The sequence below is a fragment of the Styela clava genome, chromosome 7 (assembly GCF_964204865.1).
Source record: "Styela clava chromosome 7, kaStyClav1.hap1.2, whole genome shotgun sequence".
In the NCBI taxonomy this organism is placed as follows: domain Eukaryota; kingdom Metazoa; phylum Chordata; class Ascidiacea; order Stolidobranchia; family Styelidae; genus Styela; species Styela clava.
Window position 1 is genome coordinate 17377130 of NC_135256.1, and position 15719 is coordinate 17392848.

Here is a 15719-nt window from a genome sequence, read left to right on the forward strand (position 1 = left end):
TTACTACCTAACTTCATGACTACTCAACCACATCTAGGTTACTCCAAGTCAGTTATTTCAAGCAAGATCGTCTCATTATATTCTCGGTTATCGGCACGAAGTTAAATAGGCCATGATGAGGAGCAAAAAGAATCGAATAAGAAGTTAACATTGATTGAATACGCAATAGATGTGTTGCAAAATAACAGTACATTACAAATTTATAAAAATCACCTTTTTAAAATAAGAATGGAATTTTGGGGTAAGCCCTTTCTCGGGGAGAGAGTCTTTCAACACGCCTCAAAATTTTGTAACAATATGCATCAAGTTGACTTTATTTCTTAGTGTTTTATTAAAGGTTATAACAAAAAATGGTAAAACAATAAGAATTGGGCGAAAGCATAAAATCAAAAGCCAGTGTTTATTTTAACTCCCATTACATAGAGGAATCTACATTGTTAATGACATCTTTACAAACTTACAACTCTATCTATTTCATAGCAACGCCATTACCCACAAAAACTTCTATTATTTGTCAGTATGTATAAAGTAAACATGGGTTTGAACCTCTTCCTCGTTTTAAAACCAACTGTTCTCATAAAACTTTGGGCAACTCCTCCGAATATCCACTCCCTGTGTTATTATTTTTTCATACCATGGTGGAGTTCAAAATAAATTATTTATCCGAGCAAGATATTTCAAACCACAGAATTCCACCAATGACAAGGTTCACTATGAATGTATGTAAAAGTAAGCTCAGTGATAAGAACAGTGGGAATAAACAAATTTTGCATTCAAACATTAAGAAACCAATCTGTGCCATCCATAGACATAATCATTATTCATTCCTCATGAATAAAATGAATTGTTCTATATTTTGCAAAATGATGTCGTACTTTGCTTGAAAAAAGAATTGCTAAGCCTAACGAAAAAAATATAAAAAACTGACATTTTTTATTGGAAACAAAAACTTCGGATTTCAAGTACTTGACAGAATGGCTTTATAAAGTCCTACTAATGACAGTTCAAAAAAAAATTAAAGATAAATAAGCTAATTCTTAGCAACTAGGAAAATAGGATAATAATACATACTAACAATTCAGTTCAAGAGAAAAATTACATAAACGCAAGAAAGCAAGTGTAATATAATGAGCAAAAACTAACAACTCCATTCGTTGCGTTTCATCCTACAAATTAGAATTCTGGTATGTTGCCGCATGTAAACCAGTACTAAATCATGAATACATGGCTATATAAGGTTTAACAAGGATCCATGTAAATTTTTTAACATCTATATCACACTAGAGACTAGATAGATTACAAAGCGTGAAACATTGAAGTTCCAATCCAATGGTCATGTATAAGAAGATTGCTAGAGCATTTCACATGCCAGTTAACTTTTGATCAACGATCACTTTGAACAGACTAAAAATTGCTGCTTGTCATGCGCTTATTTCGGAATTGATTTCAATATCTAGCTACCTGTTTCTCAATCGTTATTCTAAAGGTAAAAACATTTGAAAGTCGACCAACAAAATCTGAAAATATCACAAAACGATATAACATGCATACAGGAAAGGTTATGAAAAAGTCATCCTCATTAAATTAAATGTTAAAACATAACAATGGCTTTGCTCATCAAATATATGTTGACAAAGTGCAATTTTTCAACTATCAAATTGAGAAGTGAACAAATAATTCATTTTATAGCAATTTATGTAGAATACATTGAATGACAGGCAAGATCAAAAACATTATTTCTAAAGTAAGTTGGTACATGAGGCAGCAAACTGAAGAGCCAAAATCAGGCAGACATAATTTTGAAGCACAGGAAATTATTGATGTTTTGTGTCCCTAATGGCGGAAGTGTTGTTAGATGAATATGTGAATGAGAGATGATTTTCATTCAAGCCCCTGATACTGTCGCAACCAAATGTATCCGAATGATATGAAGAGTTTGCTAATATGTTTATTCTTATGTTCTTTAAATAAGATAGCATATAATTTAATAGTGTATACAAACCAGCACCTGGATGTAAAAATGACCAGGACAGTTGAAGTTTACGACTTATGAGATGTAAATCAATAGAAGAACTAAGCTGGGGGGAAAATGAATCAAATTTTGAAAACGTTCAAAACTAGATTCACTCAATATTGTAAATTTTGGAAGAAAACGAGTATATATATCTCAGTTTCATAATAAACACATTTTAGAACAACAAAATTGACACACAATATGCGGTAAAAACATAAATTGTTATTTCTTTTTCAGTGTTAATGTCATGAGATATTGTTCATATTGAAGAATATTCATAGATGTATTCGTAATATTACATCATGTAATTGTGCTCTTTCTACACTGAACACATCAAACTTCAAATTATTAAATATCATTCCAACTGTAAAAATAAAACGTCAGATAAAATTTGATCAATGAGATGAAAAAAATTGCATTCTAAATATTTCTAATGAGTTGTTAGTATGTCAATAATTATAACTTGCAAAATTAGAGATGATATTTGGTATTGAAGGTGAAAATCCAAAAATGTCAAGCATTCCTCTGTCTTCTGGATCTGCAACAACTTTCTCTGTAGTTCCTTCAGCATTTAAGGCAACAACAATTAACTTGGCTGGTATTTTGACATGCTGTAAAGAAGGTTAAAATATTGTGATGGAACTGAAGTAAATAAGTGCAAAGCAACAAAGATCAATGCTCAAATATAAGGTGTCCCAAAATAAATGTAACCCATTAATTCGATTACCAATTTTTTGTGGGTTTCATTCATTTTGGGACTCCCTGCATATGAGCACAAAAGTTATACCGGCATTGCGCACTAATTGATTCGATTTAGCCATCATGGCTGAGGTGGTAGGATTAGCGTTAAACTCAACTGTGTTGGCATCGCAGATTACAAATCTTGGATTCATCGTGTCCCATAACCCCATACTCCGAATGTAATAAATTGTGTAGGCAATGCCGAACTGGGAAGATCCCAGTGTTTCCAAATAATAGTTCTCACATATATCAGTTGTATATATATTGTATGTATATGTATATATCATATACCAACATAGTTCACCTGACAATAGAAAATGGCTTCGATGCAACCAAAGGCTCGGTAGAAAGCCAATAGTGGATTCCTGGGTATCAGCAGCTGCCTCTACTTAAGCTCAAAATTGCAAGTGGTTCAACTATCTCAAAAAATGTTTAAAACTGAACCAACATACCTTCCTATATTGGCATAATGCTTCCCGAGGAGTTGTCTTACCGCACCATGTTTCTTTGTCAGTGAACACGATAAACACATCAGTTTTGATCTTCTTTCCTTTTGCAAATATTATTGGCCTTGAGCAATCTGTTCCACCTAATGGAGTCTGAAAATATGATGAAAGAATGTTTCGAGCACAATTATGTTGAAATTCTGCAGTTAAATATTTATATTTGTCAATACCATGCCATTTGCCCAAGTTCAGTAATTCCAGAAGAAAATATGAGAAAAAGGAAACAAAGAAACAGAATTCGAAAATAATACAAATATATAATATTAATGTATGGCATATAGCACAGCTATTCAAGTTGGAATATCCACCCTATGCCTAACAATTGTAGTTATTTTGAATCACATTCGATACCCAGTAGTTAGTTCCGCTGTGAATTTATTCATAAGTTAAAGTCATTAAACATTTTCAGAGTTAAAATTTCTGACAAAAACGCAATGGGAAAAGTAGGAAATTTAGTTATAATGCCCATGCCCAGAACTTATCAAAATCAATAGACAGTATACAATGTCTCATCGTCATATAGTAGATTTACACGATGAGCAGTAACATAAGGCATAGTGAATATTCATTAATAGGATTGTATACTTCATAGTGAAATAATAATAAATTAAACAAACCTCCTCCAAGCATTTGACTATGTCATCTAAACCAGTAGTTTCTTCAATCTTTATATCAGTCAATCTGAAATAAAATAGTACATTGTGAAACATGTATTTTCAGGCTAACCCCGCCACATACCGGTAGTTAAACTGAGGTTCTTCGACAAGTCATATAATTCATCATTTTTAACAATTGCAACCACAAGATTATCATGGTTTTCTGAATCTTGTTCAAAAAAACCAACACAAATATAAAAGAGAATCAAAATGTGATTTTACTTTATTGTATTTGTTGAGTATTTTAGTCTGGCACGATTCCACCAATTTCAAGAAATGATTAAATTTCAGAAGAATGTATGTTCTATGCAGGGTCACGTGGTCAGAGAAAATACACCAAACCAAAAGATATTGAAAAAAATAATTTACATAATAAAGAAAAATAATTTTTTTCATGAATCCGGCACCAGAAACGTTTATTATTGCCAATGCTTTGTGCTATTCCATCTAGTCCTGGGTCTCCATTTTATGTTTTGCTACTGGATTAGACCCAACTTTCGACCCTCAAAACCCTGTCATATGCAAGCATTTAAAGGCCATTTGGAAAAAACTTTTTAGTTTTTGTTTTGATTTCAATTACTAACATTAGAAGACTTAAATTCCAACTCAGGCTTCCAATCTAACTCCCGATTTAGAGAGTTTAAAAAAACAACTCCAAGTTTATTACCGATATCCTTAGTCCTGATCTTACAACAGAAACTCGACTTACTCTTTAGAAAATGCTTTTACGATAACTTTTTGCTCTGTTCTAGCGATACATAAAGCCATACATGCAGCCGCTACCCTGCATTGTACATGGTTGTTGTTAGCAATATGAGCTTTCATTGAGTTGGAAGCATCGATTGTAATAAAATAACGTTTTCCAGTTGGTTTCAAGTTATGCTGAAAAAAAGATAGAAAATTTTAGAAATTTTTATTATGTAAATCCATATCCAAATAAATTCATAGTGTGAACGTCATCTAGCAATCAATATCAAATGAGATTGAGACATTTCTGCACAGGTATCACAACACCGCAAAACAAGCGCTTAAAATGACATCAAAAGAAAAAACTGAGTTGCATGGACTGCCAAAGCTAACAGGGTCATGGTTTTTATTGTTCGAAACCAAAAATAGGGATATTAACATATTGAAGTCACTCTAAATACATTCAGGTATATTTATCAAAACCAACAATTTGCTGCAATAATTCCCATTATTCGAAGCAGTTTCAAACATTTCATTTCAAATTAATTCCAGATTCACCTCATTTGCGAGAGTGATTATGATGGTGAGTGGTGACAGATGGGTATCAGGATAAATCAAAGATAATGGTAAAGAGAAAGGACATACTAAAGCATAGGTTAAAAAATGAACAAACATTTAACAACATCAAAAGATAAAGCACTATTCATTTTAAGAGCCAGTATTCAACCGTGTATTTGTTTTTTTAGTCATGATATTCGCGTCGCACAAAAAAATTCATATTGTGAGAAGCACAGACCACCTATACAGTTACTAATCCAGTGGTTCAACCAAGAACCTTTTTGATACAATGGCCAGAAATTTCAGATGAACATACCTGAATTGCAAGTAAAAAACATTTGTTGAGACCAGCCATTATACCAGGATGAGGTTTCCATGAGATCTTTCGTTTGGCATCATTCATTGCATTATTGTATAGTTCTCGGTACATTAAGATACTGTAAAAAAATTAAAATATGCTAATTGATAATCAGTCTTGACTAGCATAATCTTAACAATAAAGTGAAAATCGAATAGATTTTAAAGATCATTACCGGTATATAGATTAGGTACAATAGGTCTTAAATCTTTGGATAAATCTAGTTTTGAACGTTTATAAAATTTGATTCATGAAGTAAGCTGCAAACAAGCGTGTTACCAGCAATAAAATTTACTATTGAATGCTGTTTTTGATAAAAAGGGATATCTGAATATGGTATATATTCTAAATTCACCGTATTCGATGACTCATGTGTAGTCCCAATAAAACTGACATTTGAATACCCACAAAAAAAAAAAAGTTGAAAAAAGCCACCATAATGGCAAATGACATCATATGTCCATTTTTTTTACTTTATGCAGATGAGTGAGACTGTAAGAACCATATTATATCCTTCATTTTGAACAGCACTGTTTGCAAATATTTCAGATAATCAGGTAAATAAAAAATTTTCGCAAAAATGATTAGAAATCTTACTGGTACGGATGTAGTCCAGAATCTTTTACTTCTTGAACCTTCACAGCAGTGGAAATAAAAAATTGAACTTCCGCGGGATCTGGTGCGTCAAACAATCTCAACTTCGCCATTCGACACACATTCTGTATTATGACAGTCAATGGCAGAAAGGGGAGAAGAAACTTCCAAAGCTAAAAGAATATTTATTCACAAAGTTAATATAGGGTTATCCAATAAAATAGTAATCTCTGATTATGAAGGCCATTCTTATACTTATTTATTACCCTATGTTTTATCAGGGAGTACTAGGAATTAGGATATTGCGGAACTCGAGGCCCCTTCTCCCTGTCTACTTCCTACTTTGGATCACTTGTGGTCATTGCCAAAAGGTTACTTGAACGAGATAGTATAACAAAAGGGGTAACATAATCTATTTCTTTGAAGTAGCAAGTATATTTGTTAGCTTCATTACATTATTGTCTAACTTCTTCAGACGATAGATAATAGCCCATTTTTTTCGACAAAAAACTATTTTATATTCCAGGTTTCAGGATATTATTCATTATTATTAGAATATTTTCTTAACATGTTACCAAAATTACGGTAGTAGTCTTATATGTCAGCAAATCTGAGTTTTGAAACGTTAATAATAGTACTACAAATATGCAAACAAACACCATAAATATGTATCCAAAATGTATAAACCTCGAAGGTAATGGAGCAGCTGCACATTACTAAATGAAGAAAATTTATATCTCTATATATAGACAGGTATTGGCAAGCTATAAATGACTACATACAAAAGCAATTATGATTTTCATAAAAAGATATTATAAATAGAAAAATATTTTGGATTAGACTATTCAAATATCATCTCCTTATATTTCTAGTATTACCACGGGATTAGGTACTGGTAAGTTTTAATCAGAACTTAAACGGCTATTCAATACTCACTTGGGGATCTTTATGTAGATGGCATGGTATGAAATCCCATGAGAGGTTCAATTTTTTAAAGACAGCAATAACTCTCAAACTATCTTGTGATGATCTGACCATCATAGCTTGCTCGAGATATTGGAGTACCTGACCACAATAAAATGTATCAAAATATAACATGGTGAAAAAGTTTAAAACTTCTGGGAAACTGTTTTGTCTATCATCATTTTTCAAGTAGCTCATTGTGTATTGGCTGTAATTATCATCTTGTTGAAAAATCAAAGATTGCTATATCCAGTAGTGGGGATTGGGGGGTTCACATATCGTGATAATCAGCAAAGGAGATCTTGTTTTTTAGATCTAGCATAAAAGATCTAAATGCTTCAGTCGAATGAGGGAACCCGTTATTAACAAGTCCAATAAAAAGAGAACCTGTTCTTAAAATCCCATCCATAACTAGAATCTCATCACGCATTACCGGTATATCTCTTTTACTTTTTTCCTAATAAAGGTTGATTCTCTATCAATGCAGGAATTAGGAAATATTTCATGATAACCTTGGCAAATTTGTAATACATTCATAAAATCATTATATTTAGAATGATGGATGAACATTTAGTTATACCTTCTGAGCTTCATCTATTTTCTCTTCAGATTCATTTTTGTATCTTTCCAAAGTTTTTTTCAGACCAGCAACAATAAAACTAGACACAACTTCTTGACCTGCGATATTGTAACGAATTAATGAGGATGCTATGCTACGCCATTATCTAGAAAACTCTTACATACTAAATGCACTCAAACAAAACTTCACTAATTTAATAATACCATTCAAGATTGATATTATCTCGGACTTTATATTTCTATGCTGAGTCGAAACAGATAATTAATGGAAATACTTATGTAATATTATTTCTGTATACTCCATAAAGTCATTTTTAGCCATTAATATCAATTTCTTTAACCAACTTGTTTGAATTCTAACAAGCCCACTGTTTTATTGAAAGACTGGCGGTTTGGAGCGTTAGACTTAACTGTGTTGGCATGTCACAGATCACACATCTTTGGTTATAATCCCATGTCCCCACCTTATTCTTGATGTAATACCAAATCGGAGAAGATTCCAATCACCCCAAATCATAGTAGCTTCTTATGTATTGTTAAATATCAGTGGCTGCTTGTTTAGGGCCTTGTTCAGAGTGAAAAGCATAAATAAGAATCATATAAAATATCTTCATGTTTAATAATAGCACTTATCTTCAGCAGAAGAATTATTCTGACCCCCTTGGTTTCAAAGATTACTGTGGCTACAATGAGCTCGTAAGATCATGATCAATCTGAAGCAGTATTATTTAAACCTTTGGTTGAAACTTTAAAGCCAAAGGCATTTGCTACTAACAAACTCGTATTGGAAGTTTGTAGTAAAACTGGCGTCACTGTTTTCAAATTGCTGTTTCTACATATTTTATATTATGTTAATTTAATAAGGGGTTACCTTCATTCTCAGGTATGGTATGAGCCAACCGAAGAACATCTTTGTGTGTCCAGTGATTGTAACGTGGACATTTTGTTATTGATTTGGCGACTTCTAGAGGTGATTTTCTTTGATACCATTTCTGGACAGCATTTCTATGCGAACGACTCCAACCGGTAGTTTTACGTTTCGCTAGGCAGATCTTTTCATGAAAGTCAACAAACTGTAATTATATAAATAAAGAGTTATTTTATAATAAATATTTATGCAGTGAATAAAGTCCTGTATAAAAATCAAGTCACATGTGAGAATGCCCAAGCTCATATTCAATTTCATTTGGCTTCAAAAAGTTTTTTTATGAATAATTAATTACAACATTTAAGAAAAAATTCTAAAATTCCATATTTGGCAAATCCTTGCAAAATAGTTTATTTTATAAAAATTCGGCAAGAAGGATCTGTGGAGTTTGGAGTTATTGACATAAATAATAGTAGTTAGAAGCTGAGTAAGAGGTAGGCTCCATGCATTGGAGATTCAAAATTCTTTATATAACTCAAAAATCGTACAAATAGCAGTTTCATCATATATAGATAAAAAAAAATGCCCACATTATCGCAAGTTTTTGCTATTTGGTTTTCTCTGAAGAAACTTTTTTCAACAAATCTGAATTTTTACCAAGCTAGAGTTGTTTCGGAGTCTGATATGAATTTTCCCCAAATAAACAACCATGCTACAAGTCTAGGCCCTCTCAAACTTACCCATGAAAATAACAAATTTGCCTGAAAATACAGGAATTTCAAACGACTTTTCATACACAACTAACTTTGAATTTATTGAATTCTTCATACATCTTATGTAACAGTAACACTAACTTCAATGTAAACATATTATTACTAGAAATCTAGCATTTACTTTATTAACACCAATTCAGTTTCTGTTAAAAGACAAGAATCACAAAACATCATATAAAATAATTTTTGGGATATATTGAATGCTATTAAGAGTAGTAAACTGACCTGTAAAAAATGTGACGATTGATCACAGATTTCATTCACAAGACCGTAGGCTTTAGTCTTCACCTCAGCATTTTCCGAACAAGTACATAAAGTCAATGCATAAACGATAGCTTCATATTTGACTGAAGTACCTGTAGAATAAGAGTTATTCTCATAAGATATCATATTCTCATATATATCTCATAAGTTTGGAGAAAAAATTATCCTAAATATAACAAAGAAATGAGCAATACACATGATTACAAAAACGAAATTGCAGCAGGTACCAGAACACTTCTTGAATGATAATATGCTATGAATCATGTCTTTAAGATATTATCATATGATACAAAACAAGCATTAGCATATTGCTTCAAAAATTGAAATAGAGAATGTACGAATATCATATAGGTTAGATTTATAACGAAATTAAATACAGCTGTGAATCCTTTATAACATATTTCAAATAGGTTTGTTGACTTTTATCACCTTACGTAAAACATGGTACTTTAAGATTGAATGAATGAAAATGATACAGTTAATATTCCATAGATCTGGTGTATTTCTGGGAGTCCCCAACCATGGGAAATAAATTCAAGGTCATACTGACATGATATGTGACCTTATCGCAGCAGTGCTAATGTTGCTGTTTTAAGTAGGCTACATGTTTTGTTAATATTTTAGGTATTTTGGAATGTGCAAGAATGAATTAAAATATTCACCATTGTTCCTTTTGACAAAAAGTTTGGATACTCCAACAAATGGAGAGTCAAACACCAATCCTGAACGAAATGTGTTCGACTACCGATTTACTGTATGTATGCAACTTGAAATATGGTCTTATCAAAGAAGTGCTAATGTTGTGGTTTAGGTACAGATTTTGTTAATATTTTGGAATGTGCAAGAATATATCACAACGAAGATCACCTTCAGAAAAAACCTTGTATATGGTGTTTACAAGTTCAATTCCTTTTCCATCTTCGATTGTTTGAAAAAGAAGTTTATCAATTTCTTCTGAATTTATTCCAGTTAAAATTGATGAATGTTTAACCATAGAAGACGTGTTGCCATTTAATAAAAATCTCCAAACTTTGCTGTTAGAAGTCACCTGTGGTAAGAGAAAAAAATCTGAATTACTTCATAAAATATTGCAGTATTGACAATACGTATTGCCTTTTGTCTTTATTCAGAGATATTTCACATAGGCTAATCATAATTTTTGCAACATAGTAGTAGTAGTATTTTATTTCGTCAACAATGTCAAATAGTATACATACAACATTTCAAAATTATTTTCAAGGCATTGTGACGAGGATGTGACGAAGCGACCGTTAGGTCATCGAGTTAGTCACAACCTTTAAAAAAATATAAAATTACCATTTTGTCAACGAAATTGAGCTAAAGTAACACACACTGCAAATAAATTTCCACACAAGAAAAACAAAAAGAAAACAAAAACAAAACTCAATTGAATAAGTTAAAACCATACTATGTCGGATGGCATAGGCACAGTATAATTCATGCCTAGTCCAACTCTAGAAGGGAATAATGGTCTTTTACAGTTAAGGTTCTATAGTAGAGTCGTATATTTCACGTAAATAGGACTCCAAATTCGCTGATAATGCCAGTTCTATAAATATCATCGATTTCCACATTTAAAATCGTTGATGTGATTGAGACAGGAAATGAACTAACAATAAACTCCCTTATAATGGCTTAGTATTAGTTTATCATGTACTTTCAGTCATACATTCCATCCCTGGCCCTGTGATTTTATTGAAAAATATGATATGACTGCACCATACTTGGAGTAGGTATAGAGAAATTTTAAACGTGAAAAAAAAAAAGTAAAATTAATGGTAATTTTCACACGTAACGGCGCGCATTAGAATGTTTACGTCTTTCTACGCGCATTTCCGTCGAAAAAATAACATTTTTTGCATTGAGGGGGCATGTGAAGAAATAATTAGAGGTGTGACATCATCAAAATTGTCAATTGAAGCCTTGAACTTGAAAATTCTTCAAATACAATTATGAATTTTAGAGTTACCATTCTTGCTATAATAGTGGTTTTGGTGTTCTGTTGGAAAATAACACAAGAACACGTTGAACATAATGATATAATTTTCCATATTTGCATTAATAAAATCTCCCTATTATAAAAAGTTAGAATATAATTTAATTGTACCGGTACCCGGTACTGAATATAACTTATAAGCTATTGCGAAGCTTACCGGCCATTTGAATTCAGTGCTTTCGTCCGGCCTCAAATTGTCCGCTAGCACCCCCTTGTCTTCTTGTGCGCTATTTGCCATATTTTTTTTAATCCTCTCATACAATCAATGCCGCAAAAGCCTGTATACGATTTTAAAAGATTAAAAACCAATGTAGTCGCTCCAGACGCATGAAGTCGCACTGAAATGACTAAAGTTGGAATGCAATTAATGCGGACGAAGCATATCCGCCACAAACTGAGAATGGGGAGAAAACAGTATCGGTGTCGGTAATATTGTCACTGAAGCGTAGCCACTCACGTGGGTTCATGATTATGCTGCCCGGCGGAAAGTGGGTGTGTCCCCCGACTTTTAGCGGGTGTGTCCGACTGTCCGATACCTTGCTTTCGAATTGTCGAAACTTGCGTCTTGTCAGTTTGTCGTGTTGTTCGAGCTCGCCGTAACTTCTCGACTAAACTGGTACCGGTACGGTATAACTTATAAACATTCAGACATTTGGTGAATTCAAATGATTAGAAAACAGTTACCGGTACCGGTATCTAATATTAGGTACCGGTACGTACCGGTACCTACGTCGTGAAAGTGCCTAACTTCGTTTTGTCGGTACCGGTACGGTACGGTACCGGTATACCGTATGTTTGTTAGCTCTAATTTCAGACCAGCTAGATTTACCTTTACGGAGATGTTTTGTGCTGATTTTTCAGAGATTTCTAATATTTTACCGGTACCAGTTTCCCAAATAACCTAATGGTGATTCTTGCTTATTTAGAAAAGTAGAGGCGCAGTTCTTACCACTTCATGGCAGCTCCTGCCACGAACGAACCGCGGCAGCTCTTGCCATAGTCTTATAGCGCTATTCTGTATTCAGTAATCAGTATTAACGGTATATTCACAAACTAATGTACCAAATTCTAATTGATCATGCGGAAGTATATCTACTTAAACCCTAACCCTAACCCCAAATCCATCAAGACTGTATTCATAAGAAAAACGTTCCAACTTACCCAATATTTGTCACCATAAGGGACAGCCCTGTCCTTACGGCCCACCTGCCGCGGTTACGGCAGCAAAATTTTACCTGCCATTGGTTTTCAATTTGCTGCCGCGGTAACGGCAGCTCGACATTGGTTTGTGGCAGCTAAAAAGTCAGTCGCCATAGGTTTGGCCGTAGCGGCTATGGTATGGAAATACCGCCATGGTTTTGCGGCAGCTGCAGACGCCATGGAATACTTGAAACTGCACTTGGAAAAGTAGGTAAGATAAGATAAGGCTGGGGTATTTTTGTTAGGAATCGTCCTAGCCTAGTTCAGAAATTAGACAATTTGCATGACTGTGTCTTGCTAAGATTCGCTGTCGGCTTAGGTATTATTGTAGGCAAATCAGATAAATTTTTGTTGTCCCTCATTGAAACAAGGACAGTTGTTGCCTGTAGGAGTAGATGATACCCTTTAAGTTTTATTTGAAATTCAAAAATAGTTTTTTATTTGTTGTCCGAGGTTGAGTTTAAAATATATTATTTGTGGTAGTCTATCTCTACACAATAATACTATCTGGCTATAACATTGGAGAGGGATTAATTTGTCAGCTGCATAAATTGTTGTTTTAAAAGTTTCCATGAACTGTTACATATTGATCAACTTTTTCTATTTGAAAAAGAAAAACGGCGATTTTGCAATCCTTTATAAAAATGCAGAAGTATGGTACTGTACCTCACAGTTTTGGCATAAAAGTGCGCTTATAGTGAACACTACGTCAGATTCCTTTTGATGATGCATATTACTAAAGGACTTTACAATATACACATATATATTATATTCTCTTATCTTCTAGGAAGTTTTGTTGTATTTACCATTTAAATACTAAATTACATGTCACTAAAAGCCATAGCTAATCTTTGAAAAGCAAGCTGACGATTCAAAATTTGCATTTAAAAGATAAGAAAGCTATAAGCTGATCATAAAAATATTAAAGCTATTTACTACATTTTATGACAATGTTCGGGGTGCCAAATGAAAATATTTTCTAATATTCTTAGATATTCCGCTTCTTGGAAAATTATATCAACCAGTAAATTATGGAATCCGCTGTTCATAGCAACATTAGATCAAGGCTAAATTTAATAACCAACAGTAAAGATGTACCATATATTTGCCAACAATGTGAGAAGAACTTCAAATCAAAGCAGAATTTGAACAGGCATATGAGAATGCATACCAAAGAGAAACCTTTTACTTGTAAGCAATGTGGAAAGTGTTTTTCACGATTATACCATTTACAAGTGCATGAGCGAACTCACACTGGAGAAAAACCTCATGCTTGTAAACAATGTGAAAAGCGATTTTCGCATATATCTAATTTACTTAAGCACGAACGAACTCACACCGGAGAAAAACCCTATATCTGTAAACTTTGTGGAAAGGATTTTTCACATTTAACTAATTTACGCAAGCACAACCAATCTCACACTGGAGAGAGACCCTATATTTGTAAACACTGTGGGATGCGTTTTTCACGAACATCTCATCTGAATTCACATGAGCGAACTCATACTGGAGAAAAACCGTACGTTTGTAAACAATGTGGAAAGAGTTTTGCACGATTATCTCATTTACAAGGGCATGAGCGAACTCACACTGGAGTAAAACCTCATTCTTGTAAACAATGTGAAAAGCGCTTTTCAGAATTATGTGCTTTACGTGTGCATGAGCGAACTCATACCGGAGAAAAACCTTTTATTTGTAATCAATGTGGAAAGAACTTTTCACAGTGGTCCAATTTAAAAGTGCATAAACGAACTCATACTGGAGAGAAACTGTAAGTTTGTAATCAATGTGGAAAGGCTTTTCACAGTGGTCCAATTTAAAAGTGCATAAACGAACTCATACTGGAGAGAAACTGTAAGTTTGTGATCAATGTGGAAAAGGCTTTTCACAATTGGACCATTCGTGTACATTACAAGTGTAATTCTTTCAAACTATGTCAGAAAAATTTTACACAAAAGGGCATCAATACGAAGGAATTTATTGATTTGTTGTGGAGAGAAACCTTGTACGTGTAACCCATATTGAAAAGCAGATTAAAATCCACATCAAAATTCACAGACAGTGTGCACCTATGAGATAACTTATATCTTTAAACAATGTGAAAAGAGTTTACTCCAATGGGATATTCACGAAAATATGTCCAAGAATGCAAATAATTGAATTGCAAATCAATTCAACCCTACTTTCATTCCTTTCAGAATGTTATTGTTTGGGAAATGAGTCAAAAGTTGAATTGACAATAAAAACTCGAAAATTAAAGGTTTCTAAAATCAAAATTCAGGAATGTTTTTTTTTTATTTGTGTGCATAATATTATCCACTTGGACAATTTTTTTTTAATTAAGATATTTAGAATTTTCTTATTTTTGCTTGCGCAGTATTCATTTAACATACTATTCCACATTTTCTTACATCAATCTAATTATTCGTGTACTGTAATTGGGGGGGGTGGAAACAAATCCCAAATCATAAACACAGCCCAATCATGTTCGCTTTGACATGAACAGTTTATATTGGAACAGTGGGTCTGCATTACATTACATAACTTACCGATAGATGTCGTAACTTTTTTATCTTTATATATATATTGTTTGTGTGCGTAATATGGGTCAACTGGCATGTATTTCTATGTTTTAGAACCTTTGTTTTGCCAGTTTTCCTGATTTTCCCAATTATTTGAGAGTTCATACTCATAGATTTGTTCTGTATATGCGTTTTCAGGGAATCAAAATATACTTAATATACTGTCATAATGTATGTTGTCATAATGTGAAAGTTTATATTTGTCCAATCTCATCATGCAGCATGTGTTGTTCGAATGTACTTTTGTGATCTGAGTAATATACCGGTATGCATGATTTTCATAAATAGAAGAGAAAAATTTTGGGAAGAACTTATATCATTTTAAATGCTTGCCAATACCCTTTGATCTTATTCCAGAT

At 33.1% G+C, this 15719-nt stretch overlaps 2 protein-coding genes across 3 annotated transcripts; one reads left to right on the forward strand and one right to left on the reverse strand.

The window, feature by feature from the left end:
* Positions 1-62: 62 nt before the first annotated feature.
* Positions 63-12000, reverse strand: LOC120328430 (RNA-binding protein RO60-like). The gene is made up of 12 exons (XM_039394908.2): positions 11736-12000; positions 10429-10609; positions 9523-9653; positions 8528-8729; positions 7658-7755; positions 7051-7179; positions 6118-6287; positions 5479-5599; positions 4627-4799; positions 3879-3942; positions 3208-3354; positions 63-2625 (listed from the first exon to the last, which is right to left on the reverse strand). The coding sequence occupies exons 1-12, from the start codon at positions 11814-11816 to the stop codon at positions 2464-2466; spliced, it is 1659 nt and encodes a 552-aa protein (XP_039250842.2). The 5' UTR covers positions 11817-12000; the 3' UTR covers positions 63-2463.
* Positions 12001-12373: 373 nt separating this feature from the next.
* On the forward strand, positions 12374-15718 carry LOC120327945 (uncharacterized). 2 transcript variants are annotated; one of them, XM_078114718.1, is made up of 2 exons: positions 12374-12989; positions 13771-15718. In XM_078114718.1, exon 2 carries the CDS (start codon positions 13810-13812, stop codon positions 14551-14553), a length of 744 nt encoding a protein of 247 aa, XP_077970844.1. In that variant the 5' UTR covers positions 12374-12989; positions 13771-13809; the 3' UTR covers positions 14554-15718. The 2 variants fall into 2 exon arrangements, with proteins under 2 accessions (XP_077970844.1, XP_077970843.1); XM_078114717.1 differs by lacking the exon at positions 12374-12989 and having other exon boundaries at positions 13546-14560; positions 14644-15718.
* The last annotated feature ends 1 nt before the right edge of the window (position 15719 follows it).